Source organism: Peromyscus maniculatus, chromosome 4 (assembly GCF_049852395.1).
Source record: "Peromyscus maniculatus bairdii isolate BWxNUB_F1_BW_parent chromosome 4, HU_Pman_BW_mat_3.1, whole genome shotgun sequence".
Taxonomy (NCBI): domain Eukaryota; kingdom Metazoa; phylum Chordata; class Mammalia; order Rodentia; family Cricetidae; genus Peromyscus; species Peromyscus maniculatus.
In genome coordinates this window covers 108,594,081-108,620,716 of record NC_134855.1, presented here as the reverse complement: position 1 = coordinate 108,620,716, position 26,636 = coordinate 108,594,081, and the positions used below count along the sequence as shown (strand labels likewise).

The window sequence follows — 26,636 nt, the reverse complement described above, 5'->3', positions numbered from 1 at the left end:
GGGCCTTCCTGCTACAAAGGACTTGATAGAATCCCTTCCAGCCCAGGTGGGAGACCCTCCTAAGAGAGGTACAAGACCATCCTTGACTTACCCTCCTTCAGTCCCAGCTTCTTGAATCCATTTTTGTTGTCGTTTGTTTCTTTGAGTCATGGTTTATCTGTGTAGCCCTGGCTGTCCTGGAATGCGCGCTGTAGACCAGGCTGGCCTCGAACTCAGAGATCTGCTTACCTCTGCCTCCCAAGTACTGGGATTTAAGGCGTGCACTACTATGCCCGGCTTGCAGTCATTTTTCTTTATTATTTATTTATTTATTTATTTATTTATTTATTTGTTTGTTTGTTTGTTTGTTTGTTAGTTAGTTAGTTAGTTAGTTAGTTATAGACAAGATCGCGCTACCTAGCCATGGCTGTCCTGGAACTCACTATGTAGACCAAGCTGGCTTCCAATTCATAAAGATTTGCCTGCCTCTGCCTCCTGAGCGCTGGGATCAAAGGTGTGCGCCATCATGCCCGGCTCCTTGAGCCCATTTTTTCATCTACCCATTGCCAGTTCCTCTTCTGAAAGCATAAGCATTTTCACTATCGGAAATGCATCATTATCTTCATTGTGTAGATGACAAACTAGGCTTGAAAAGTTTATGCGACTTTTCCAAAGTCATAAAACCTTGATGGTAATACTAGGATTCGAACCTGTGCAAAGCTGCTCAATTGCTTCCAAAGCGATCCATCCAGGGTACTATTTTTCCTTCTGCACATCCTCGGTTACCTCTTTACACTTGACACTAGAAAATGTCAGGGGGAAACGCTGAAGTCTTTTGAGCCTCGGCGGCTTCGGGACTGACGCAAGCGGAAAGAGGAGGCCGCCGGCCGGAAGTGGGTTGTGGGGCGGCTGATGCTGGAGGCTCCGTGTGTTGACTTCGCCTGTGCGGCCCGGGACTGGCGCTGGGGCGCTACCTCTGCGGGCCTCAGGTGAGTGGGCTGCCTGCAGGACGTGGCTCGGTTTGCTGCCTGCGTCCTGGCCCCACCGGGCCTGTGCCGCGCGCTCCGCCTTCCCGGTTCCTCGGCCTGCGGCGCCGAGGCGGTGCTTCCCAGCCGGCGCCCGGGGCGCCCCGACTCCCACCCCGAGAGCCCCTCTTAGAATCGGGGCCACCTTCGCCCCTCCAGACTGCTGTGACTGGGCGAGAGACTGACATTCGAGCCCTCGGAGAGTGACTTAGCCGGTCTGGGGTGGGTCCTAAGAGTCGCTGTTTCTTTGCCGGCTTCTCGCCAGGAGGCGTTTCGAACACCGTTTGGTGTAGGGCTTGGGACGGGGTGAGGCGGTGGGGTGAGGCGGTGGGACACAGGCCTTCGTTTTTCAGCCGTCCCTGGTTGTGCAAGCCCAGCTCGAGGTAGTCGTGTTTGCCGCCTCTCTCTCTTTTTTCTCCCCAGGAATAGGAAATCATTGATCCTTTTCTGTTCAAGTCATGACATCTCTTTGCTCTGGCTCAAGGAACTTTGGACAGGAGCCTTTATGCTAGCAGATCCATTCATGAGTCTCCTCGGGGGTTTCATAGCTCACTCGGCGTAGACATCAGGGCATTGCTTCATCCCGTGGAGCTCATATCTAGGCACCTAAACGTCAAAGATAACTGATTTTTTTTTTCCTGTACTTTGTCCACACTGCGAATACTCAGAACAGTGGATTTCTAGAACTAGGTTCTTAGGCCTACTGCCCTCAGTTACCCCAGGCTAGCCCTAGGTGATTTAGTCCTGCATGGTGGACCAAAATAAAATCTGAAGACTACTACTTGCTTCATACAGCTGAGTAAGTGAGGTCATTTTGGCAGTTGTCCAGGGCTGTTGTCAGTGTGTCTTCCACACTTAGTGGTTTATTACTGTCTGGTCCCCAATGAGACATTGGCATTCACCGTGTAAATAAGCCAACTTATTTTTTTTTCTTTATTTTTCTTTTATGTGAATGGGTGTTTTGCCTTTGTGCATATCTGTGCACCATATGTATGCCGTGCTGGAGGAGGCCAGAAGAGGGCGTCAGACCTCCTGGGACTTGAATTATAGTTGGTTGTGAGCCAAAGTGTGTGCTAGGAATCAAAGAATTCAAACCCTGATCCTCTGGGAGAGCAGCCAGTGCTCTTAAACATTGAGCTATCTCTCCAGCCAATAAGCCAACTTTTATATAAAAGAATTCTGAGCCGGGCGTTGGTGGCGCACGCCTTTAATCCCAGCACTTGGGAGGCAGAGCCAGGCGGATCTCTGTGAGTTCGAGGCCAGCCTGGGCTACCAAGTGAGCTCCAGGAAAGGCGCAAAGCTACACAGAGAAACCCTGTCTCAAAAAACCAAAAAAAAAAAAAAAAAAAAAAAAAAAAAAAAAAAAGAATTCTGGGGCTGGAGAGATGGCTCAGCGGTTTAGAGCACTGACTGTTCTTCCAGAGGTCCTGAGTTCAATTCCCAGCAACCACATGGTGGCTCACAACCATCTGTAATGAGATCTGGTGCCCTCTTCTGGCCTGCAAGGACATGTGCAGATATTACACTGTATATATAATAAATAAATAAATATTAAAAAAAAAAAAAGAATTCTAGCCAGGCGTGGTAGTGCACAACTTTAATTCTAGCACTCAGGAAATAGAGGAGGCACATCTCTGTGAGTTTGAGGCCAGACAGGGCTATAATAAGACCTGTACTCTTCCCCACCCCTCTAAAAAAAAGGAAATATGAAGTTTCTTACTTTGAAACCTCAAAAATTGGAAAAACAGGTAAAAAACCAAAACAACAATAAAAGCCCAAGTGTCTGGTTGTGTGTGACTGGGATTATTGTTGGGAATTTTCTCTCATGGCTGTGTGGGTCTTTAGCTTTACCTGCCTGCTTTCTAGCCATCCTGTAAAGTGGAGGGATGGGCATGCTACATTCTATCTCACAGGAGTTCAAGGCCTGCCTCTACTGGATACTGTTAGTCTCCAACTCAGGACAGCTGACTAACTGAGGTGCCCGTTTAATATACCAGGGTGGACCTGGATGCTAGGTTCTCCCAGCAACTCTCAGTACCTGTTACAGAGTCATCCTGGCTGTCATACCCTGTTCCTACCCTAAACTCTCCAGCCCAGGGGCTGGCCTTCCCTTCCCCCAGCTTCTCCGATTCCTGCATATCTTCAGCCATTTTGCTAAAGGCCCTTTTGCCTCTTGGCCACTGCTCTTAGTTTTCACTCTCCTGGCCTCTTGGCTTCTGCCTCTCCTCACCCCGCCCCCCCTCACATGACCTGGTTCAGTCTGTCAGCCATGTTCACTCTGGACTCTTCCCCTCCCCCCCCCCTCCGGAGCTGAGGACCGAACCCAGGGCCTTGTGCTTGCTAGGCAAGCGCTCTACCACTGAGCTAAATCCCCAACCCTTGGATGCCTCTCTTATGTTCTTTCATATTTACAATAGACCTTCTCAACCCATACCTAGGAGCCGTCATATCCTCAAACCACCCCATTCAGTTACATAGTCTGAGGCCAGTCTAGGATACATGAGACCCTGTGTTTTGGGTTTTTTTTTTTGTTTGTTTGTTTGTTTCGTTTTGTTTTGTTTTGTTTTTGTTTTTCAAGACAGGGTTTCTCTGTGTAGCTTTAGAGCCTCTTCTGGAACTCTCTGTAGACCAGTCTGGCCTTGAATTCACAGATCCTCCTGCCTTTGCCTCCTGAGTGCTGGGATTAAAACTGACTGGCTCAAGACCCTGTCTTTTTTGTTTGTTTGTTTTATGTTTTTTCAAGACAGGGTTTCTTTGGATAGCTCTGGCTGTCCTGGAACTCTCTTTATAGACCAGGCTGGCCTCAAACTCAAAAGAGATCCGCCTGCCTCTGCTTCCTGAGTACTGGGATTAAAGGCGGGCGCCACCACTGCCCAGCTGAGACCCTGTCTTTAAAAAAAGGGGGGGAAGGGGGAAAAAGAAGAAGGATGGTTTGTGCTGGACCCCCCCCCCCCTTTGATCTTGTTCTGGCTTAGCTCACAGACCCTGCTTTGACCCTCCACTGCTGCACTTGACCTTGACCTTCCTGGACTGCTGGTGGGCTCTGCTCCCGTGTGGGAACAAAAGGGGAGAAACAGCCTGGCTATCATCTCCCTGACAGCTCAGGGTCTTGACTGTCAGCTTACAAGCCTTTGTGGCCTTACATTTTGGTAGACTCCCATCAGGAGACTTGAGCCCCTAGAAAAAGTTAGGGGCTAAGGCTGTGTAGTAAGCCTAGCATTTATGAGGCCCTGAGTTTGATTACTAGCACTGCAAAAAAGAAGAGACAGTATGAGAATCAGGCTTTGGTCATTTGTATATACTAAATATGTCATGCACTTATTGATTTACAGTTGCCATGGCTGCCCTTTTCTGCCCGGTTCCCTTTTCCTAACTTCTGGACAGTGGTTTAAAATGGCCTTGCTGAGGCATCTCTCTGGAAGATAGAAAGGTAAGACTTCTGGCTTCTGTGTTATCGCATCCTTCTGGGTGGTTGAGTAGTACCTTTTGGAAATCCCAGCGCTCTGAAACTGCTGTGGTCTGTTAGCTACCATAAAGAGGGGATAGAGAGGAAGGTCTGTTTAGAAAATTTAAACAGACAGGGAGCTTAGTGCAGTGACATCAGGTGAGATCCTTAAATTAAGGAACTAGGAATTAATTAATTTCTAGCGTTCTTGTTTGCTCTGGGAAACCTTGAGGAAAGAGAAGTTAACTAACTGCCTCTGCCGTTTTTCTCTACCTGGCAGCACACGTCTCCTTTGTCCTGGCAGCACAGTGCTCTGCCTCCTGCTGTCTTACTCTGCCTCTTCTCTTCCTCCTTACTTTTTTTTTCTTTTTAAAGACAGGGTATCTTACTGTGTTGCCCTGGCTAGCTGGGAGCTTGCTGTATAGACCAGGCTGACCTCAAACCCACAGAGCTCTACCTGCCCCTGCCTTTTCAGTGCTGGGATTAAAGTTGTGCACCACTAGGCTTGGCTTTTTGTTGTTTGGTTTTTTTCAAGACAAGGTTTCTCTGCAACAGTCCTAGCTGTCCTGGAACTTGCTTTGGAGACCAGGCTGGCCTTGAATTCACAGAGATCCGCCTGCCTCTGCCTCCCAAGTGCTGGGATTAAAGGTGTGCGCCACCACCGCCTGGCTGGCTGGTTTGTTTTTGAGACAGGATCTCATATGTCCTAGCCTGGCTTCAAAGTCAGTATATAATTAGGGTGAGCATGAACTCCTGCCTCCACTCACAAGTGCATGCACCACCACGCCTCTAGCACATGTGATTTGTAAATGTTATTTTTGTTGAAGTTGTGCATATTTTTGACTTAAATAGTTCAATAGACTCGTAACACTGTCAGTTCTTTCCAGTTTCTTCCTCCATTTTTGTTCCCCCAAATCATTTTCAACAGTCTGTTCTTTTTGGCATCTATTAGCTTATTTCTTTTTCTTTGTGTTTGATTTAGTATTATAGCAACATGATTAAGAGAAGTTCTAGAGTGGCTGCTTCCACAGAACACATTTGTATTGTCCTCCCTTCCTTCCTTCCTTCCTGCCTGCCTGCCTGCTTTCATGTGGTGCTCGAGAGTGAACTCAGGGCCTCTGTATGGTAGGCACCGAACAACTACTGAGCTACACCCTTGGGCCCTTTTTATTGTTTTTTTTTTTAGATTTATTTTATGTGTATGAATGTTTTGCTTGAACGAATGTATGTGTACTATGTGCTTGCCTGGTACCCATGGAAGTCAGAAGAGGGCATCAGAGCTTCTGGAACTGGAGTTATAGATGGTTGTCAGCCACCATGAGGGTACTGGGAGTTGAACCCTGGTCCACCGAAAGAGCAGCAAGTGCTTTTAACAAGGTTGTTGTTTTGAGACTGGGACTCACTAAGTTGCCCAGGTAGAATTTTGTATGCTATCTCAGCCTCCTGAGTACCTGGGATTACAGGTATAAGCCATCATATTATAGCTAGTGTTGCTCATCCTCCTCCCCTCCCTTTCTGTTTTGATTTTGAGATGAAGACTTTTAGTTTATTTTACTTTTATGTATGTATATGTGTATGTGAGCAAGTGCCATGTGTATGAGTGTGCCTGCAAAGGCCAGTTTGTAACTGGAGGTACAGTTATAGATGTCTCTGGTCTGAACTGAACTCAGGTCCTCTGGAAAAGCAGGAAGTTTTCTTCATCATGGAGCCATCTATCCAGTTCTCCCTCCCCCTCTTTTTTTCTTTTTAAAATTGGAAGCAAGATCTAGCCCATATTGGCATCAGACTCATTATCTTCCTGCTTCAGCCTCTTAAATGCTGGAGTTCTATGCACCACTACACCTGTAGTGCGTACTTGTATACCTGGCAATAATTCCTGTTAGTGTTATTACTAGCTTATTTTTCTGTCAGTCTGTCCATCCCTAGATTATCCATTAGAAGTTCCTTTCCCAGGTACTGCCTATCTTATCTCTTTCAGCTTGAAATGGTCGCTCTTTATGTCTGCTCACACAGTTCTTGCCCTGGGATCTTTCTTCTATTTTTACTTTGAGTTTTTTTTTTCCTCTCCTGTGTTGAACTCTTAAGTATTTTTGTTGATCTTTTTGTTATTTTTGGCAAGAGAGGTCTCTGTTTAGTTTAGGCTAGGCTTGAAAGTGTGTCAATCCCGCCTGAGGCTCCCAAGTCCTGGGGTTATAGGTGTGTATAGGTATGTGCCACCTCACCTAATTTAAAACTAACTCACCCTCTCTCCCTCCTGAGACAGTCTCATTGCATAGCCTTGGCTGGCCTAGAACTTGCTATGTAGAGTAGGCTGGCTTCAAATTCAGATTGATCTACCTGCTTCTTCTTCCCCAGTGCATTAAAGGAATGCATTATTATGCCCAGCATCTTAAAACTCTTAATTTTTCTTTTTAAATTTATTTTATTTTACATATATAAATGTCTTGCCTACATGTATGTATATGCATCATGTGCATGCCTGGTGCCCTCAGTGTTCAGAAAAGAGCATCATATCTTCTGGAATTGGAGTTGTGAGTCGCCATGTGGGTGCTGGGAAATGAACTAGGGTCTTCTGCAAGAAAAAGTGTTCTTAACCACTGAGCCAACTTTCCAGCCCTTAAAACATTTGTTTGTTTATTTGGTTTTTGGTTTTTTGAGACAAGGTTTTTCTGTGTAGCCCTGGCTATCCTGGAACTCACTCTGTTAATCAGCCTGGCCTTGAACTCACAGAGATCCACCTGCCTCTCCCTCCCAAGTGCTGGGATTAAAGGCGTGCCTGTTCTTTTTAGAATTATTTTATTTCATCTGTCTGCATGTTTTGCCTGCATGTCTTTGTACTATGTTCATGCAGTGCCCATAGAGCCCAGAAGAGGGCATTAGATTCCCTGCAACTGGAATTACAGATGGTTGTGAGCTATGTGGGTTCTCAGAATCAAGCCCCATCTGCAAGACTACTCTGCTTGAGCAGTCAAACTGCTTTGGAAGAGTGGCTGGTGCTCTCAGTCACTGTACGACCATCTCTCCAGCCTCTCAACCCCTGAACTCTCTGCTAACTTTCAGGTCTTCCGTTTTGGCACTGTTTCTTTACTGTAGAATAAATACCCTGCAAAGCCCACTCTTTCATGTAGGGGTCAGTTCTTGAGTCTTCTCTGTACTCCTTTCATAGGTAGGGTGAACTAATTATAGTGATAACTGGAACACTAGGGTGTGACAGGCGGAAGATGCTCTTGAGCTGACCCAGTGTTAATACTCTAGCTCCTGGCATCTGCAAATCTGGGAGAGTAGCTTCCTCAGGCCTGCCCCCAAGTCTGGCCCTTCTTCCTGAATTGTATTGCTGTCTCTGTATACTAGTAGTGTGGCCTTTGGAGTCTTTGATAGCAAGCTCCACTCTGTCCTTTGGCTTTGTACCATATGAAAGACTTCTTTTTTCTTGTGAGAAGTGCCTTAATCTTATAAAATATCTTACTCATAAATAATACATAAATAACGAAACCTACCTTACAAAAGGGTTGTTGGAATGAGAATTAAGTGGGGTGTGGTGGCACACTAGGGAGACAGACAGGTGATCTCTCCCAAGTTCCAGACCTGCCAGGACTGCACAAAGAGACCTGTCTCAAAAAGCTAAAGGGGAGGTGGGGGTGGTGCATATCAAATAGTTCATTTAGGACTCTGAGCCTCGAAGGGAGACTAAGCAGAGGAGAGGAGGACACGAGAGAGGGTGATGGTGGGGAGAAGGACAGGTTGTGTGTCATCTCATGTGCAGAATCTAGACTGTACGTGAAAGCAGGGAGGTGGCCCAGTGAGTAAAGTGACCCACAAGCCTTACGGCCCGGGTTTGGATGCCCAGAACTGTCATAAAAAAACTGATATGATGTGTCGTGGGCCTGCAATCCTCCTGGGAGGTGGAGGCTGGAGGATCCCCAGGGCTGGTTGGCCAGTCTAGCCATTTGTGACCTTCGGATTCAGTGACAGATCCTGTCTCAAAAGTAAAGTGGTGAGCCATAGAGGAAGACACCAGATTGACCTCTTGTCTCCACATGTGTGCATCACACACAATAGTAAGAGCAGATGGGGACAAGAAGTATAGTGGAGGGTGTGAATATGAACAATGTATAATGATGTACATAGAGCAACATGTCATAAATAAAACCTATTATTTTGGGTCATCGAGATAGCTAAAGACACTTGTCATCAATCCTGGCAATCTGAGTTCAACCCTTAGGACCCACACTGTAGAAGAAGAAAACTGACTCCTGCAAGCCGTCTTGTGACTTTTACACATGTGCCATAGCATGTGTGTCTCCACATACACAACACATACAAAGTAAGAATTATTATTGTTTTAAATTATAATTGTTTTAAAAATTTAAAAACCCATTTTTCACTAACACAAATTTTAATTAGGAAAAGAAAAAAAAAGACAGCATTGGTACAGAAGAGACCCCAAGATAGTTGGGGCTCTTGTTATTTCCATCTTAGAATATAATCTGTTTATTTTCTGTCTTTGTTTTGAGACGGAGTTTCATGTAGCCACAGCCTACGATTTACTTATGTGTGCATATATGTCTGTGCACTGTGTGCCTGTGGAGGCCAGAAGAGGGTATTGACTCCCCTGGGACTGGAATTATAGATGGTTGTCAGCCACCATGTGGGTGCTGGGAATTGAACCTCAGATCTTCTGGAAGAGCAGCCAGCGCTCTTAACTGATCGATGAGCCATCTCTCTGGCTCAGGCTTTTTTAAAATAAAAGTCTCAGGATGATGTCATGGCTCAACTAGAACTCTGTAGACCATGTTTGACTCAAGAGCTCACAGAGACCCTTCCGCCTCTGCCTTCTGAGTGCTGGGATTACAAGTGTGCGTTGCCATGTCCAGTTATAGAGGTAATTCCTCCTCCCTTTTTTTTCTTTTATTTTTGTTTCCTTTATTTTTTTGAGACAAGGTCTCTATATAGCCCTGGCTATCCTAGAACTCTGTGGACCAGGCTGTCCTTGAACTCACAGAGATCCACCTGCCTCTGCCACACAAGTGCTGGCATTAAAGGTGTGGTGTGTGCCACCATGCCTAGTTGATAAAGGTAATTTTCAAAAATGTTTTCTAGATTTCTTTCTTTTAATGTGTATGAATGTTTGGCCTGCATGTATGTGTGTGCTGCTTTCATGCCTAGTGTCCACAGAAGCTAGCAGAGGGTGTCAGATCCCCTGGGACTGGATTTGGTTGTGAGCCACCATGTGGGTGTTGACAACTGCCCTGTCCCCTGTAAGACCAGCAAATGCACTTAACCACTGAGACATCTCTGTCTCATGCACAGGTAGTTTTTAAAAATTATTGTTTATAGGCCTAGGGCTACAGCTCCCTTGGTCAAGTACTGTTTAGGACGCAGGAGGCTCTGGGTTCAACCCCTAATACCTCATAAAATAGGCATTGTAGCACATACTGTAATTCAAGCACTAGAAATGGGAGGTAGGAAGCTCAGAAGGTCAGGCCATCTTCAACTACATAGTGAATTTGATATTAGCCTGAACTACATCACCCATTCTCACAAAATGAACAAACAAAAAAACCTTAAAAATTACCATTTATAAACTAGATGTGGCAGTACATGCCTGTAATAGGGGGTGGAGTCAGGAAGATCATAGGCTCAAGGCCAGTGAGGGTTTTATGAAACCCTGCCTGAAAAAAACAAAACAAAACAAAACAACCCAAATATAAACAAAAACAACTGCAGAGGTAATTTAAAAGTAAACAGAGGATTTGTTGTTAATTGGTATGTTCTTTCATATTAACAGTTTTAGTCACCACTAACTAGTGGTCTGTAGCAGGGGACTGTGAACTTTTTCTGTAAAGAGCTAGATAAAAAACACTTTATGTTTTACATCCATACAATCTCTGAGACAGTTGCTCAGTTCTTGTATTGAGAAAGCCAACACAGACATTAGATATGTCCAGATAAAACTTTACTTATGAAAATCAGGTACAGGGCTTAATTTGGGCCCAAGGATGTAGCTTGTGACCATCTGAGCAGTTGAAGCTGGGCATGTAAAACACCAAATGTAGCAGCACTAGGTATGGTGGCACACACCTTTTGTCCCGGCATTAGGGACTTGGAGGTGGGTGGATCTCTAAGTTCAGTCAAAGTTCAGCCTAGTCTACCCAGTGAGTTCCAGGGCCACATAGTGAGATCCTGTCTCAAAAAAAAAAAAGGAACCCAGTGTATAGGGATTTACCATGAAATGAGAACATACTTTCCTGTTACCCAGAGAAAGAAGCCTGGTAGGCAGAACAAAGCCCTTTGGCCTGCCCTTCAGTCCTGGCTCTTTATGGACCCTGGAAAGAAGAGGCTGAATGAAAAAAGAAAATAAAAAAGGAAAGGACATCAATGGTCCCAGATTTTGTCACCAGATGAATGGGGAAAAAAAAAGAAAAGAAAGAAAGAAAAAGGAAAGGACGGGGCTGGAGAGATGGTTCAGTGGTTAAGAGCACTGGCTGCTCTTCCATAGGACCCAGGTTCAATTCCCAGCATCCACATGGCAGCTCACAACTGTCTGTAATTCCTGTCCCAGGGGATCTAACACCCTCACACAGACAAGCATACAGTCAAAGCACCAATGTACATAAAATACAAATAAATAAATTATAAAATAAAATAAAAAAAAAAAAAAAGGAAAGGACATTGCAGAGGGACCAGCCTTCTGCAGGTCCTGGGAGAGACTGGGAGCGAGATGTAGTCGGTGAGCAAAACACAGACAGACTTGTTTGGTGAGGGTAAAAGCTTCTTCGTTGTTACTCCATTCTTTCTTATTTCATTCTTCTGCCCTGATGGTCCCCTTCTGTGTCTTTCCTGATGACTCCCCTCTGTTTCCTGATGCCTACTTCTACATCTTTCCTGGTCTTTCCTTCTCTTGTGTCTTTATTGTTTCCCTTACAGCTTATGTACCGCAGCAAAATCTCTCAAGCAGTATAAAAATTACAATGTCGTTACATTCTGTTTTTCAAGTGAATGATTACAATGAATGCAGGTAAAAAACAACATGTTTTCCATATCCCTTACATGATTAAACATTTTATATCCCTAAGAGCCCACATACATTCATACCCAAGCAACTTGTTATAGATTAACAGAGTGTAAGCAAGCAGGGTATTTTTTTCTCAGCCAGTTCTTTTGGTGGCAGACTACATATTGTGATTACAAAGAAAGGATCAATCACTTTATAACTTATCTCAAAAGGTAATCTTATAAAAACTCTTAAGTCACAAATCTAAACTTTTTTTTAATATATTTTATTTTTATGTACATTTGTGTTTTTGCCATGGGTGTGGGGGTCCCCTGAAACTGGAGTTTCAGACAGGTGTGAGTTGCCATATGAGTGCTCGGAATTGAACTCAGGTCCAATGGAAGAATAGTCAGTACTCTTAACCCCTGAGCTATCTCTCCATCCCAAATCTAAACTTTTATATATGAAAAACAGTCTACTCTACTTTAAATCCTCAGGGTGCACACCCACTCATCAACAGTTTTTTACATCAGGAAGCTGAGGGCAGAAATGGGTACAAGGAATTAATCATCACCTTTGATCACCAACTCATCCTAGCCAGCAATAGCCAGCTTGCTATTATTTTGTTTCCTGACCTCAATGAGTCCTTTGTTTAACTGTTTGTCTTTCTAAAGTTTAAATTGTACCCCAAGATTTTCTACCTCAAAGCCATTAACAAAAACAGCCTAAACTTACTTACAATTCTACATGTCTAATTTCTTTCTAAGGGTGGTGGTTTAATCATTAATCTGCTCTAGCAGCAATGTTTTGGAAAAAGTCGATCACTATTATTGTAAGTAACAGTAACACTACTCAGTGAGGGGCTAGAAGCCCCCTGAGAGTTTTCATACAACCCTTAGATTATGAGGGACATGGTGACCATGAAGGCAACAATCAGAGCTATGCTCAATAGCAGCATGAGGTCCTCGGGACTCATAGCCCTCAGGGCTTTGCCTCTCCAAGGCTCACTCAGGTGTGGCTTTGCCAACTGCCCAGCCATATTCCATGAGTTCCAATGCTGCCTTTTGGTCCCCTCGCATGGCCCCTAACAGGACATGACTGCTCCTAGGTATGGTGGAGGAGAAAGTTTATTGTAGATAAAAAGGGAGAGCATTGCCAGAGGCAGGGACATCCAGAAGAGTCCAGAGTGCACATGATGAGGAGGCTGGGAGGGGAAGGGCGAGGGCAGGGGGTAACCGGGTGCAGCATCCAAGAGGGAAAAGGGTATAAAGAAGAGCGAGTAAAACAAAATGCCTGCATTATATAGGGAAGAGCCTCTGGGAGAAAGGCAGCCAGCTTCTGGGCTGGAGAAGTTTAGGATAGGGGGTGGGGGGTGCCGGCCAGGAGGACCCTGTAATGAGTAGAGACTGAGAGATGCTGGGAGAACCTAATGACCAGGTGTACTTTGATATGTTAAATAGGCACCTCAGTCATTTGTCCAGGGTTTGAGACCTAACAGGCTAAAAACAGAGAGGAAGAGATTTCAGAAGATCATTTGTGGAAATTTTTCACCAATAACCTTGTATGGTCCATTGATTGACTGCTCATATCTCCTTGGACTTTGCTAGTAAGTATGAAAAAAAGAGAAAGGAATGAGCATTGAAGAAAGAAAGACTGGACTGGAGAGATGGCCCAGTGGCTAAAAGCACTTGTTGCTTTTTCAGGGGACCACAGTTCAGTTTCTAGCACCCATATGGTGGCTAAAATATGAGACTCCAGTTCCAGAGGACCCAACACCTTGCCCCCACCACACACAAGTGGTACACAGACATATAAGCAGGCAAAGCACTCATGTACATACACCATACCTAGCAGGAATAAAACAAATTTTAAGAGGAGGTAGAGGAATACAGGAGAGCCAGTTTCATGGCCTGCTCATTTTTCCATGGAAGAAAGTGGAAATTGTACTGCTTCTAGCCAAGTGAGGACCAAATTAGTACCTGATTCAGTGGCAGCATTGCCAGGCTGCCCCTCCAGAGGAGACCTGTGCTGGCCCTGGGCTTGTCAGCAGGACAGCCATGTAAACATGGGCCTCCTTGAAGCACAGCTTTGAGTGGCTCTCTTCTACCTCTGGACCAACAGTGAACAGGCTTCTAATCAACTTCGCTTTCCCCACCACCATGTATGAGTTTCTGAGTGTCTGTACTAGAGATCCAAACTCTGTTGTAAGCATTCTGGAAGCTGGGTGTGATGACACCCACCTGTAATCCCAGCATCTAGTAAGTAGACCGAGGCAAGAATATCGTGAATTTGAGGCCAGCCTAAGCTACATAATAAGACCACTCAGAAAACAAAGCAGCCTAAAGAAGACAGTTGGCCTTTTCTAAAAGGAATAGCACCAGAACTGCCAGGACTGTAATTAAGTTTGTACTGTAAGAACTGGGAGGGTTACTGTGGTTATAATTAATTAGTTAATGCTCACACCCACTTTAAAGCAAATGAAAGGACTGGAGAGATGGTTCAACCTTCTGAGTAGCTGAGATTACAGTCCTCCTCCTTCATGCCCTCATTAAAGTTTCCCAAAGTAGTACCTGAAGTTCAGGATTTCTCCTGTGTTTCCTTCATATCCTCTAAAATCAAAGTCCTCAGTATTTAGATTTTGTTGACCATTCTTAGTTCCTGATCCTTCCTACTATAAAGAGTCATTTCAAAGTTGAGTTGATATCTTCTGCTTACTTCTGTGATTCACATTTCTACTCTTACATACTCCTCTTAACCCTAGCATATTTTCATTTTAAAACTGAACCTGGGGTCTGGAGTGATGGCTCAGTGGTTAAGAGCACCAGCTGCTCTACCAGAGGACCCAGGTTCAATTCCCAGCACCGACATGGCAGCTAACAACTGTCTGTAACTTTAAGATCTGACACCCTCACACAGACATACATGTATATACCAATGCACATAAAAAATAAAGATAAATAGTTTAAAACAAAAACAAAAAACTGGATCTGAGCTGGATGTAGTCTGTGTCTTTTATCCCAGCACTTGGGAGACAGAGACAGGAAGAGCTCTGTGAGTTTGAGGCCAACCTGGTCTACAGAGTGAGTTCTAGGCCAGCCAAGACTGCATAGTGAGACCCTTTTTCGAAAAAAACTGGACCTAGAAGAATGGAATCACAAAGTGCCTACTGTGGGCTGGAGAGATAGCTCAGCAGTTAGAGCACCAGTTGCCCTTCCACAGGTCCTGAGTTCAATTCCCAGCTCCTACATGGCTGCTCACAGTCATTTATAACTGTAGTCCCATGGGATCCGATGCCCTCTTCTGGTGTGCAAAATACCCATACACATACAATAAATAAGTAATTAGAAAAAGAAACTGAAAAAAACAGTGTTTTTTGCACTTTCAGAGAACCTGAGCTCAGTTCCTCCTACCCAAGTCCAGCGGCTCACAGCTGCTTGTAAGTCCAGCTCCAGAGGATCCACCTCCCTTTTCTGACCTCAGATACCAATCACAGACACACATGCAGACAAAACATTCAGACAATCAAATAAAAATTGAAAAAAATAAAGCAGATCCCACTTTTTCCTTTATACTGTTAGCATGGCAGCTTTTTACCAATGTTCTTATTCTCCAGAGGACTTATGTTGATAGTGAAGAAATGGAATGAGTTGCCCACTTTTTTTTTGTTTTTTTTTTTTTTTTGGTTTTTCGAGACAGGGTTTCTCTGTGTAGCTTTGTGCCTTTCCTGGAGCTCACTTGGTAGCCCAGGCTGGCCTCGAACTCACAGAGATCCGCCTGCCTCTGCCTCCTGAGTGCTGGGATTAAAGGCGTGCGCCACCAACGCCCAGCTGAGTTGCCCACTTTTACCCCCAGCTTCCTTTTGGAAATCTGCCTTCCCCATCATGTCTTTCCCTACAAGGAAGTGAGTTTATATCAAGTAGCTGTCTAGAAACCACCTGATGGTGCTTCTGGTGTGAGGTTTGTCCTTGATGGCTGTGCTTTGGGCATTCACTGACGTTGAACATACTTGCATGGACGGTGGTACAGCTTGCATCTTTTTATCTCTTTTTTCACTTTATCTTTTGAGATGGGGCCTCACAAGATAGTCCTGGCTGGCCTGAAACTCACATAGACCCTCTTGCCTCTACCTCCTAGGTATTGATATTAAAGGGTGTGTACCACCACACCTGGCCGCACTTATTTCTTATAATGTGTACATTTTGTGTTATAGGTAGAAGCCACTCATTCTTCATCTACCCTTTTTTCAGTATTTGGCACCAATTCTGGCCCCATCATTTGTGGCCACGACTCTTGTGGTATGCCGAAGATTTACAGGCAGTTTCTGTGGAACATCTCCCTGTTCGTCTCTAACCAAGCACCATATAAACAAGAACTTGCCTAGCCACACCTGTGAGGACTGTGCTTTGACTGCCAAAAAGATCAGTACAGACTCCAGAATGGCAGCCACTCTCAAGTTGTTAAAACTGTTAAAATACCAAGCATCTTGTAATCCTTCTGCCTGCCATGCAGTCCAAAGCATGGCATATTGGAATATGGAAAACAGCACATATTATGGGAGACAGAACCTTCCTGAACATAATAGCTCCTGCCATCCTGCCAGAAAAGTTAAGAAGATTGATAATACCACCTTGTCTCAGAGAATCTTCACAACCAGCAGTGCCCACCTGGGTTTGGAATTCAACAAAGCTTCTACCTTTAAGGCCAGCACATTGCATCCAGGCTCACCCAGTGAGAAAAGAGTTGAAGAGGATGTGGAGGTTTTTGATTCCTTTGAAGGAACCCGAGTGTTCTTAAAGTTAAGGCCCGAGTACCAGCTTCACAGCTATAACAGATCCGAGACTCGCCAACCCCTGTCTGTTTCAGAAGGTGAACTAATTTTGCACAAAGTCAGAGTTTATCAAACTAAACTCCAGCCCGAAGTCATTACTTCTTATTTTTGTAAGCTGCGCTCTCTGCCAGCGGAACAGCATTCTGTTTTGTTGTCCAGTAAAAGCTTTGCTTTGCTCTGCCAACTGACTATGAAAAACATGCAGCTCTTTAATACCTCAGATCTGATCAGTATTTTGAAAGCCTTTGTTGATTTAAGAATCCCTTTCTCCCCTTCCATGCTAGATGCATATGAAACCAGGTTTTGCCGTCAGGTGTGGGAGATGAATCTGGATCAGCTTCTCCTGGTTGCTGATCTTTGGCGGAACTTAGGTTGCAGAGTGCCTCGATTTTTAAATTTTTTTTTTAGTTACCTTCATTTACACTGGAAAGAGCTATCTTTGTCTCAGCTGATTCACTTAATTTATATTATAGGTGAAAATCGTCAGGTACCACAGGACCTAATGCAAAAACTAGAATCACTGATCCTTAAGTATATCGATCTGATAAATTTAGAGGAGGTTGGTACAATATGTTTGGGGTTTTTTAAGTCAAGTAGTAGTCTCTCTGAATTTGTCATGCGGAAAATTGGAGACCTGGCTTGTGCTAACATGCAGCATCTCAGCAGCCACACCTTAGTTCATATTCTTAAAATGTTCCGCTTCACTCATGTAGATCATGTAAATTTCATGAGGCAGTTCGGAGAAATTGCTCCTCAACGAATCCCGTCCTTGGGGGTTCAGGGTGTTATGCACCTCACTCTCTCCTGCTCAGCCTTACGCTTCCTGGATGAAAGAGTAATGAATGCAGTTGCTGCCTCTCTGCCTCCAAGAGTAACACACTGTCGAAGTAAAGATGTTGCCAAAATTCTGTGGTCTTTTGGAACTCTGAACTATAAGCCACCCAACACAGAAGAATTTTATTCCAGTCTGATAAATGAAATTCACAGGAAGATGCCTGAATTCAACCAGTACCCAGAGCACCTTCTGACCTGCCTGCTTGGCTTGGCATTTTCTGAATACTTTCCAGCTGAGTTTATCAATGTTGCTCTGAGTCCAGGGTTTGTCAGGTTAGCTCAAGAAAGAAGTAAGTTTGAACTCACTAAGGAACTGTATACTCTCGATGGTACAGTTGCCATTGAGTGTCCAGATTATGAGGGCAGTCGTCTTAATTCTCACCTTCAGCAAGAGGCATCTGTAACACTGTGGAATTTAGCAAGCAAGGATATGAGATCAAAGCCCGAGTTCCTAGAAGCTCTCTATTTACTTGAGACCATGTTAGGTGGCCCCCAGTACATCAAGCACCATATGATTTTGCCTCACACCCGATCTTCTGACTTGGAGGTTCAGCTTGATGCTAACATGAAGCCACTACCTTTTAACAGCGAAGTGACGCCAACGGAAGATGTAGCCCGATTGCCATTTAAGCAGGCGGGAGTCAGCCTTACAGATGACTTGATGAATCAGTTGCTAAAGGGAAAAGCCAAAAGGTATTTCCAGGGCGAAATTGAGGTAGAGACTGGCCAGCCACCTATGGAGTTAAGAAAGAAGACAGCTGTACCCTTGGTGGACTCTGCTTGCAATGTGACAGATAGATTGGAGGATGTGGGGACAGATGGCCTGTGCCCTCTAGCCCACATGCAGCCCCCACTAGTGAAGCTAGCTATCCAGTTGACAAACAAGAACCAATATTGCTATGGTACTAGGGATCTGCTTGGACTGCACAATATGAAGAGGAGGCAGCTGGCTCGAATTGGGTACCGTGTGGTAGAATTATCCTACTGGGAATGGCTTCCACTACTGAAACGGACTCGCTTAGAGAAGCTAGCATACCTCCATGAGAAGGTGTTCACCTCTGCTCTGTAAAGGGCCTTCGTGGGCATTCCTGTTCATAAAAACAATAGGTGTACACCCTCCACCTGTAGGTTGAGCATCCTTAACCAGAAAATCCAAGTCAGAAATATTCTAAAATCTGAAGCTGAGCACTGACAGATCTCAGATCAGGGATATTCAAGTGGTAGTCCATGCAGATACCCCAGACTTGAAATCTGAAACACCTCTGGTCCTAAGTATTTGATATAGGGATTCTCTGTAACCTATCTTCTAACCAAGTAATTATAAAAGCCAGAGTGTAGGTAGATAATACAGCCATCTATCAAGTAGCTGTGGGTATCCTCTTTTCTGTTACAGAGCTATTTATGTTATTACAGAGTGTGTATAACCTATGGTAGTGGCAAGCTGCTGTAGTTGTATATTTTGCTCAGAATAAATAAGCATCTTCAAAATGATCTTGAGCCACAAAATCTTATGCATTTTTTCTTTATCTGTTAGCCTTAAGTTACCTTTTGAGGCAGTGTTTTATTTTTGTTTTAATTACTATTATGTATGTGTGTGTGTGTGTGCTGGGAGCCAAACTTGAGTTTTCTGTAGGAGTAGTAAGCACTCTTTTTTTTTTTTTCTTTTGGTTTTTTTGAGACAGGGTTTCTTTGTGTAACAGCTCTGGTTGCCTTAGAACTTGCTCTGTAGATCAGGCTAGCCTTGAACTCAACCTCACTGAGGTCTGTCTGCCTGTCTGCTGAGTGCTAGGACTAAAGGTGTGCACCGCTATCATCTCCTGGCTTGTTGTTTGGTTTTTCGACAGGGTTTCTCTGTGTAGTTTTGGTGCCTGTCCTGGATCTCACTCTGTAGACCAGGCTGGCCTCGAACTCAAAGAGATCCGCCTACTCTGCCTCCCGAGTGCTGGGATTAAAGTGCTGGGATTAAAGGCGTGCGCCACCACTGCCCAGCTTGGAGTCTTTCTATAGCCGTTACTATCTTGTTTGGTAAGTCTGGCAACCCACAGACACAGAATCAAGATAGTATCTTGGGGTTTAGGGTCACAGAAGAAATCTGAATGAGATTGTGTTGAGTTAGGGTTCAGTAGACATAAATTTAAGTTGAAAAATTTAGGAGAAATTTAAAAACACGTGAAATAAGGCCCTGAAGAAAAGGAACAAGGTCAAAGTCGAATTAGCCTCCTCACCTTACTAGGATCCCACAGGGTTTTAAGACAATGTTACTAAAGCATTGAGTAAATTGTTAATCTTGACAGTCTGCTGAGAGGTAAAACTACTCATGTTTTCCAAAAGGCAAAAACAGGGCTGAGGATGTGAGTCAGTGACTGTATTTGCCACGAATGTGTGAGGTGCTGGGTTTGGTCTCCAGCACCACAAAAATAAAACTGTTCACATGTGCCCCATACAGTGCCTCAAACACTGAGCCTTTGACTTGCCTGCATACAGCATCAAGTTGCAGGGATCTTTTAGGCTCACACCTGTGTTGAGTCTTTCTGTGCTGGTGGGCATTGTGTGGGAAAGGTTAGGAGAGCTGTCTTTCATTTTAACTTGCTCTGAAAATTGTTGCAAGTCACGCCTTTTCTTGGATGGACAGGTAACTCAGTTAAGAAATTATAAGAAGTACTATGTGTCTTTAAAAGCTAAAGTGTCCAATTTCTTAAATTGCTCACTGCATCACAGTATTCCACCTACTTTAAGGTTAAATGCTTTTCCAGTATTTGACAGATAACCCCACTTCCCGCTAACCTGTGTGGACCTACTCTTTAAAATATATGTATCTTCCAGAATTACTTTCCATTACATTCTTGTGAAATTCAAAAGTTCCATTGTGTAAGTCACTACTTCTGTGTAGGCCCTAAATGGGTGTTCAAGTGCTCAGAGTGTCATGGTCACCCTAATCTCTTCCAAAGTAACTCTCTATACTTCCCCCTCCTCCATGTTTTGAATCTCAACAATAACAAAAAGTCAGCTTGGTTGCTTCAAGCTCTGGGGCACACAGAGAGCTACCTTTTAGAGATAGTGACTCATCCCATTTACCCAGGACTTTCCCCACTTCAGCATTGAAAGTTTCATGTTCTAGGAAATCCCTCAGTCCTGGGTAGACCAGTACCTAGTAGATAATCCCTCAACCCTGGGTAGATCAGTACCTAGTAGATAGATAATTCCTCTTGACTCTTCCCTTCCTAAGCCTGAGCACAGGAAGGCAGAAGAAACAGATTTGTCCCTACCCAGAGTGTGAATGTAGATGCTCAGTCCTTACATGTCCAAGACCGTAGGAATCCAGTCCAGTGTACTTACCTCAGCTTTACACACAAAAAAGAAAATATCCCCAGCTTAACTGTCCAGTCTAGTTAATTTCTACATGCCCACAGTACTCTCCAAACTGTGCATTCCTAGATGGGGAGGGATTTGTTTCTGTGTTTCTGGGGGTCTAACCTAAGGCCTATAGATTTGAGGCAAGTGTTCAACACTGAGCCTATATCGCCAATCAATCCCTAACTTTGTTTGTTTTTTGAGACAGACTCACTGTGTAGCCCAGTCTGGTCTTGAACTCTGTAAATTGTCCCGTGTCGGTTTCTAAGTTGTCCTTCACCTTAGACCTCCACACATGCTTTGGCATGTTGTGTGATACCTCCCCCCATATAAATATTTTTAAATTGATAAGCAGTTTTGCTGGCAATAGTTGCTCACACCTGTGATGCCAGCAATTGTCAGGCTAAAGCAGGAGGATTGCCTCATATTCCAGGCCATCCTGGGATACATACTGAGTTCCAGGCCAGCCTGAGCTACAGAGTAAGACTCTGTCTCAGAAAAAGCAAAATAAGCAAACCCAACCAATTTCTTAGAAGGAAGCTTTGAGGGGGCTGGAGAGATGGCTCAGGGGTTAAGAGCACCGGCTCCTGTTCCAGAGGTCCTGAGTTCAATTCCAGGCAACCACATGGTGGCTCACAACCATCTAGGATGAGATCTGGTGCCCTCTTCTGGCATGTAGGCATGCATGCTGGAACACTGTATGCATAATAAATAAATTAATTAATTAAAAAGAAGCTTTGAGATTTTTTTCCAGTGTACTCAAGTAATACATGAGACATAGTCCACATTCCTGTTTCTCTTTTGAATAATATCCCTCCCTCAAAAAATCAAGAGGGAAAATATATCAAAGGAAAACCTGAAACTAAAGGTTTTATCTCTGAGTAGTTTGTACCTTAGTGCTCACCTTTGCTGTCTTCATGCCCTTCCTGTAGAATAGAAAGGTTGTGAGAGCCTTTCCTTCCACCTGAAGAAAGAGGGGCCTCCGAATTGCTTCTGAGGGGTTCAAAACTGCTTTTGTCACCTAGGAGAGTAATGGCCAACCTCATTAATGTCCTTCATCTCCCTTGTTACAAGCCTTCAATTACTTACCTATGACAGTAGCTTTCAAGCTTTTTTTTTCCGGGTGGGGGGTGGGGGGGTGGGAGGGTGGAGGGTGGTTCAAGACAGGGTTTCTCTGTGTAGCTTTGTGCCTTTCCTGGAACTCATTTTGTAGCCCAGTCTGGCCTCGAACTCACAGAGATCTGCCTGCCTCTGCCTCCCAAGTGCTGGGATTAAAGGCGTGGGCCACCACCGCCCAGCTGCTTTCAAGCCTTTTATTTATATATATATATCCAAAGTGTGTTTATTGGGATGGTTCCCACTCATCTTGAATCAGGTGCTCTTCAGTGCTGCTTCCTCCTGAAGGAGCATCTTCCTGAAGGAGCATCTTCCTGAAGGAGCATCCTTCTGTCAGCCTTGCTTTTCCGCCTGTGGGCTGACAGAGGCAGTGGAGCAGCCAACACACAAGACTACCGTTTGTGCATGGCTAAAGACTGTGGTGATCTTATAGCATCCTGGGCATTTCACATCCATAAAGTAGGAATTGGGGCTCTGCACCAGGTGCTTTTTCTTGTGTTTCCTCTTTTCCTCTTCTGGAGAGGGATGAAGGAGATCCTTTGCGAGAGGCATGTTCTCGTAGGGAGGTCGTCACTGCTGGAAAGGGTTTTTTGTTTGTTTTTTGAGACAGGTTGTCATCTAGTCTAGACTGGTTTTGAACTCCTTATGTAGCCAGGGATAACTTTGAAGTACTGATATTCCTGCCTTCACCTCTTGAGTGCTGGCATTACAGGTGTGCGCCACCATTGCAGGCTTATGTGGGAAAGGAATCCAGTCTTGAGCCTTGTATATGTTAGACAGGGATACTGCAAATGGAGCTGCATCACCAACTTGAGAATTTGAAGGGCTGTTTTAGGGGGTGTGTGTATGTGTGGTTGTGATGGGACACAGAACCCTATAAGTGATAGGCCATACACTTTACAACTGAGTTATATTCCCAATCCTTGTGTGTCTGTGTCTATGTATGCACATGTAGATGTGTGCACATGTAGGTGTGTGTGGAGGCCAGAGGGTGACATCAGGTGTGTCTTCTCCAATCTCTGTTTTGTTTTTTGAGACAGGGTCTCTCACTGAACCTGAAGCTCATCAATTGGTTAGACTGGCTGGCCAGCGAGTCCCGAGACCTGTCTCAGCCTCTTCAGCACAAGGGTGGATTACAGGTGTGCGAGCGAGTATTAGAGATCTGAACTCACTTTACCGACTAAGGCGTCTCCTCAGCCCGCTGTTGGATTTACAACCACCCTTAGAGAGAAGTGCCTTTCACATACAAACCTTGACTGAAGGAGTAAGTAGGTATATGTCTTAGGGTTTCTGTTGCTGTGAGAGACACCGTGACCACGGAAGCTCTTTCAAAGGAAGACATTTCATTGAGGTGGCTCACTTAGAGTTCAGAGGATCAGTCCACTATTGTCATGGTGGGGAGCAAGGCAGCATGCAGGCAGGCCTGGTGCTAGAGAAGGAGCTGAGAGTTCTTACCTCTCAACTCACAGGCAACAGGAAGCGGTCCGTCTGACTAGGTGTGGCATGAGCATAGGAGACCTCAGAGCCCACCCCCACAAGGACACACTTTCTCCAACAAGGCCACACCTCCCATTAGTGCTGTTCTGTTTGGGGGCCATTTTCTTTCAAACCACCACAGTATAGTGGCTTTTACATTTTTTACAATTTAATTCATTATTGTACTGTGTGTGGTGTGTATGTGTGAGGTTGGACATACGTATGCTACAGTACACGTGCAGAGGTCAGAGAACAACTTTGAGAGTCAGCTCTGGCCTCCCACTTTCAGTTCCAGCAGTCAAGCTCGGGTCATCAGACCTGCATAGCAGGTGCCTTTCCCCTGACACAGCTCAGCGGCCTTGTGTGTGTGTGCTTTTGAAATAGGGGCTTATGTATCCCGGGCCTCCTGTGTAGCTTTGCGCCTTTCTTGGATCTCGCTCTGTAGACCAGGCTGGCCTCAAACTCACAAAGATCCACCTGCCTCTGCCTCCCGAGTGCTGGGATTAAAGGCATGTGCCACCACCGCCCGGTAACTCTTAATCCTCCTGTCTCTAGCTCTCCAATGCTAGGATTATAGGCACGTACCACCATGCTTAGTTTATGCAGTGCTGGGAATCAAACCCAGCGCTTCATGCATGTGAGACAAGCTCTCTACCAATTGAGCTGCATCTTTAGCCCAAGTGAGTGTATGTATATTTACACACACACACACACACACACACACACACACACACACACACACACACACACACACACGGTCATAACCGAAACAAGTTTCACAAACAAAACAATGCTCACCCTTGTATGTGGTACATTCTGGTGTTTCATTTTTAAACTCCTTAATTAAAAAGAAATGCTTGGTGTGGTGGCTTGCATTTGTAATTCTAGCACTAAGGAGGCTGAGGAAGGACAATAGCCCATGAATTTGAGGGCAGCCTGGGCTACAGAGAGAGACCCTGTTTCAAATCAGTATAACACACTGATTATGACTCAGTAAGTGATATTCTTGGTTCTTTATTTTTTTTTTAGATTGATTTATGTGTGTGTTTTGCCTGAATGTATGTATGTGCATCACGTGTGTGCCTGGTACCTGTAGAGGTCAGAAGAGGGTGTTGGGTACCCAGCATTGGAGTTAGGGATGGTTGTGAACCACCACGTGTGTACTGGGAATTGAACCCAGGTCCTAGAGCAACAAATTCTCTAAACTGCTGAGCCAGCACTCTTGCCTGGTCTCTGTAAATATTTATTTTTATGTGTTTTAGTGTTTTGCTTACATGTATGAATATGGACCACATGCATGTCTGGTGCCTGCAGAGGTTAGAAGAGGCATTGGATCCTCTGGAACTGGAGTTACAGATGGTTGTGAGCCATTGTGTGGGTGCTGGGAATCAAACCAGGACCCTCTGGAAGAAAGAATCAGTGCTATTCACCACTGAGCCATCTCTCCAGCCCCACACTCCTGTTTTGTTTTAGGTTGTTGGTGTCGGTCAGTTGTTTGTTTTTGAGACAGGGTCTTACTATTTAGTCCTGGCTGTCCTGGAACTTATTTGAAGACCAGGCTGTCCTTGAACTCACAGGGATCCACCTGCCTCTGCCTCCCAAGTGCTGGGATTAAATGCATATACCACCATTATACCTTGCTCTTCTTTTTCTTTTAAACTTCTTTATTAATTCTTTAAGAATTTTACACAAAGTTTTGATCATATTCACTCATTTTCTTACTCTCTTTTTTCTGCATATGTGCATGTATATGAGACAAGGTCTCAGTTATGTAGCCCTGGTTGGCCTAAGATGTTCACTGCCCAGTAATTTTATTTTTGTGTATTTGCTTTTTAAGGTGGAGTCTCATATAGACCAGGCTAACCTCAGTCTCACTGTGTAGCCAAGTCTAACCTTGAGCTACTCACTGACCCTTCTACCTCTGCCTTCTAAGAGCTGGAATTATGGAGCTTGCCCTACTAGGCTAATGTTTTGTTTGTTTTTAAATCCAGAGCCACAGTAAGAAATACATTTTGTTAGGTCATATGTGCATATTAACTATATTTGCACAAATTTGAAGTAAGTGTCATGGTATAATACCCATTTTCTTGTATTTTGGTGTTTTGTATTTTCTTCCAGTTACTCTTCCTTTTTTTAACATTTTTTGGGGGTTGCAAACATGGCTCATGTGTGGAGGTCAAGGACAACTTATGGAAGTTAGTTCTCTCCTTGGATGATATGGATCACAGGGACTGAACTCAAGTCTCATTCTTCCATTGTTATCTGGCTTCAAGCTGCTTCTTTGGGCAGCCAACTATTTTAGCTGTGATCTGAGGTCCCCAGTTTGTATTTTGATATCACATTTGGAAAAGGAGGTTACGTTTGTAAGTATTTTACTGGACAGAATTTATAGTAAATTTGGGTTGCAAGGCAATTTCCCTGGCAGGACTGGGAAAGCTGTTTTTCTAGGTAGGCCTTTGTCTTTTTTGTATGTTGAGCTCCCCCCTCCCCTCAATAAAGCATTAAGGTAAGTTCTTGACCTTGAAAGATCAGGGTGTTGAGACTAGGTAGCTAATAAGACTACACCAGCGAAAGACCTTGGTGGAGCCAGCAGTGGTGGAACCCAGACTTAGGAGGATCGTGTACCTAACCACTACACTATAATACCCAGTAATGTTGCCACCTGGCTACTTCCTTTTTATTTCTGCCTTCAGTGCCTTGTAAAGGATTTATAAGTGTATGAATATACAGTAGGATTTAGTTGTCCATTTCAAGAACTGTTTGGCTGTGTTTAATAGTAGAGTATATAATCCCAACCTTTAGGAGGCTACGGCAGGAGGATCTTAGGGTTAGGGTCAGTGTGGGCTACAGAATAAGACATGGTCTCAAGACACACAGAACATGGCCTGGGAATTAACAAGATAGGTTGGTATATCCTGGTCTGTTATATATATATATATATATAACATATACACATATGTGTGCATATATATATATATATTTCAGAATTTTCAAGAACGTATAAAAATTAATGCCGGGCGGTGGTGGCGCACGCCTTTAATCCCAGCACTTGGGAGGCAGAGGCAGGCGAATGAATCTCTGTGAGTTCGAGGCCAGGCTGGGCTACCAAGTGAGTTCCAGGAAAGGCACAAAGCTACACAGAGAAACCCTGTCTTGAAAAACCAAAAAAAAAAAAAAATTTAATATGTTAATAGCCAGGCAGTGGTGACACACGCCATTAATTCCAGCACTTGGGAGGCAGAGCCAGGCGGATCTCTGTGAGTTAGAGGCCAGCCTGGTCTGCAGAGCAAGATCCAGGACAGGCACCAAAATTGCACCGAGGAAACCCTGTCTCGAAAAACAATAACGAAAAAAAAAATTGGTATGCTAATAAAAATATCAGTTGAACAATAAGCATTGTATTTAAAGAGAAATTTTTCTTGTAAACAAAAATTTAATGCTGGTACACCCTTCTAAACGCAGCACTTGAAAGGCAGAAGCAGGCTGATCTCTTGAGTTTGAGACCAGCCTGGTCTACATAGCTGGTTTCTAGGACAGCTGGGGCCACACAGAAAACCCTGTCTTGCAAAAACAAATAACAAAAAAAAT

General features: G+C 44.4%; 2 protein-coding genes and 1 pseudogene across 5 annotated transcripts in view; 2 read left to right on the top strand and 1 right to left on the bottom strand.

Moving 5' to 3' along the window:
- The first annotated feature begins 834 nt into the window (after window positions 1–834).
- The window catches only part of Ubox5 (U-box domain containing 5), a 46,735-nt gene continuing 20,933 nt past the window's right edge, over window positions 835–26,636 (top strand). Inside the window, exons 1-3 of one of the 4 annotated variants that reach the window (XM_042276240.2) lie at window positions 848–968; window positions 4,337–4,434; window positions 22,613–22,711. The gene's annotated coding sequence lies outside the window, so the exon portion shown is untranslated. Of the gene's footprint in view, window positions 969–4,336; window positions 4,435–22,612; window positions 22,837–26,636 lie in introns of all 4 variants that reach the window. The other 3 variants (XM_076570648.1, XM_006984540.4, XM_006984542.4) reach the window with 3 other exon arrangements.
- Fastkd5 (FAST kinase domains 5) lies at window positions 15,734–18,596 on the top strand. The gene has a single exon (XM_076570647.1). The coding sequence runs from the start codon at window positions 15,880–15,882 to the stop codon at window positions 18,172–18,174; it is 2,295 nt and encodes a 764-aa protein (XP_076426762.1). The 5' UTR covers window positions 15,734–15,879; the 3' UTR covers window positions 18,175–18,596.
- On the bottom strand, window positions 21,799–22,151 carry LOC143272647 (small ribosomal subunit protein eS27 pseudogene; annotated as a pseudogene).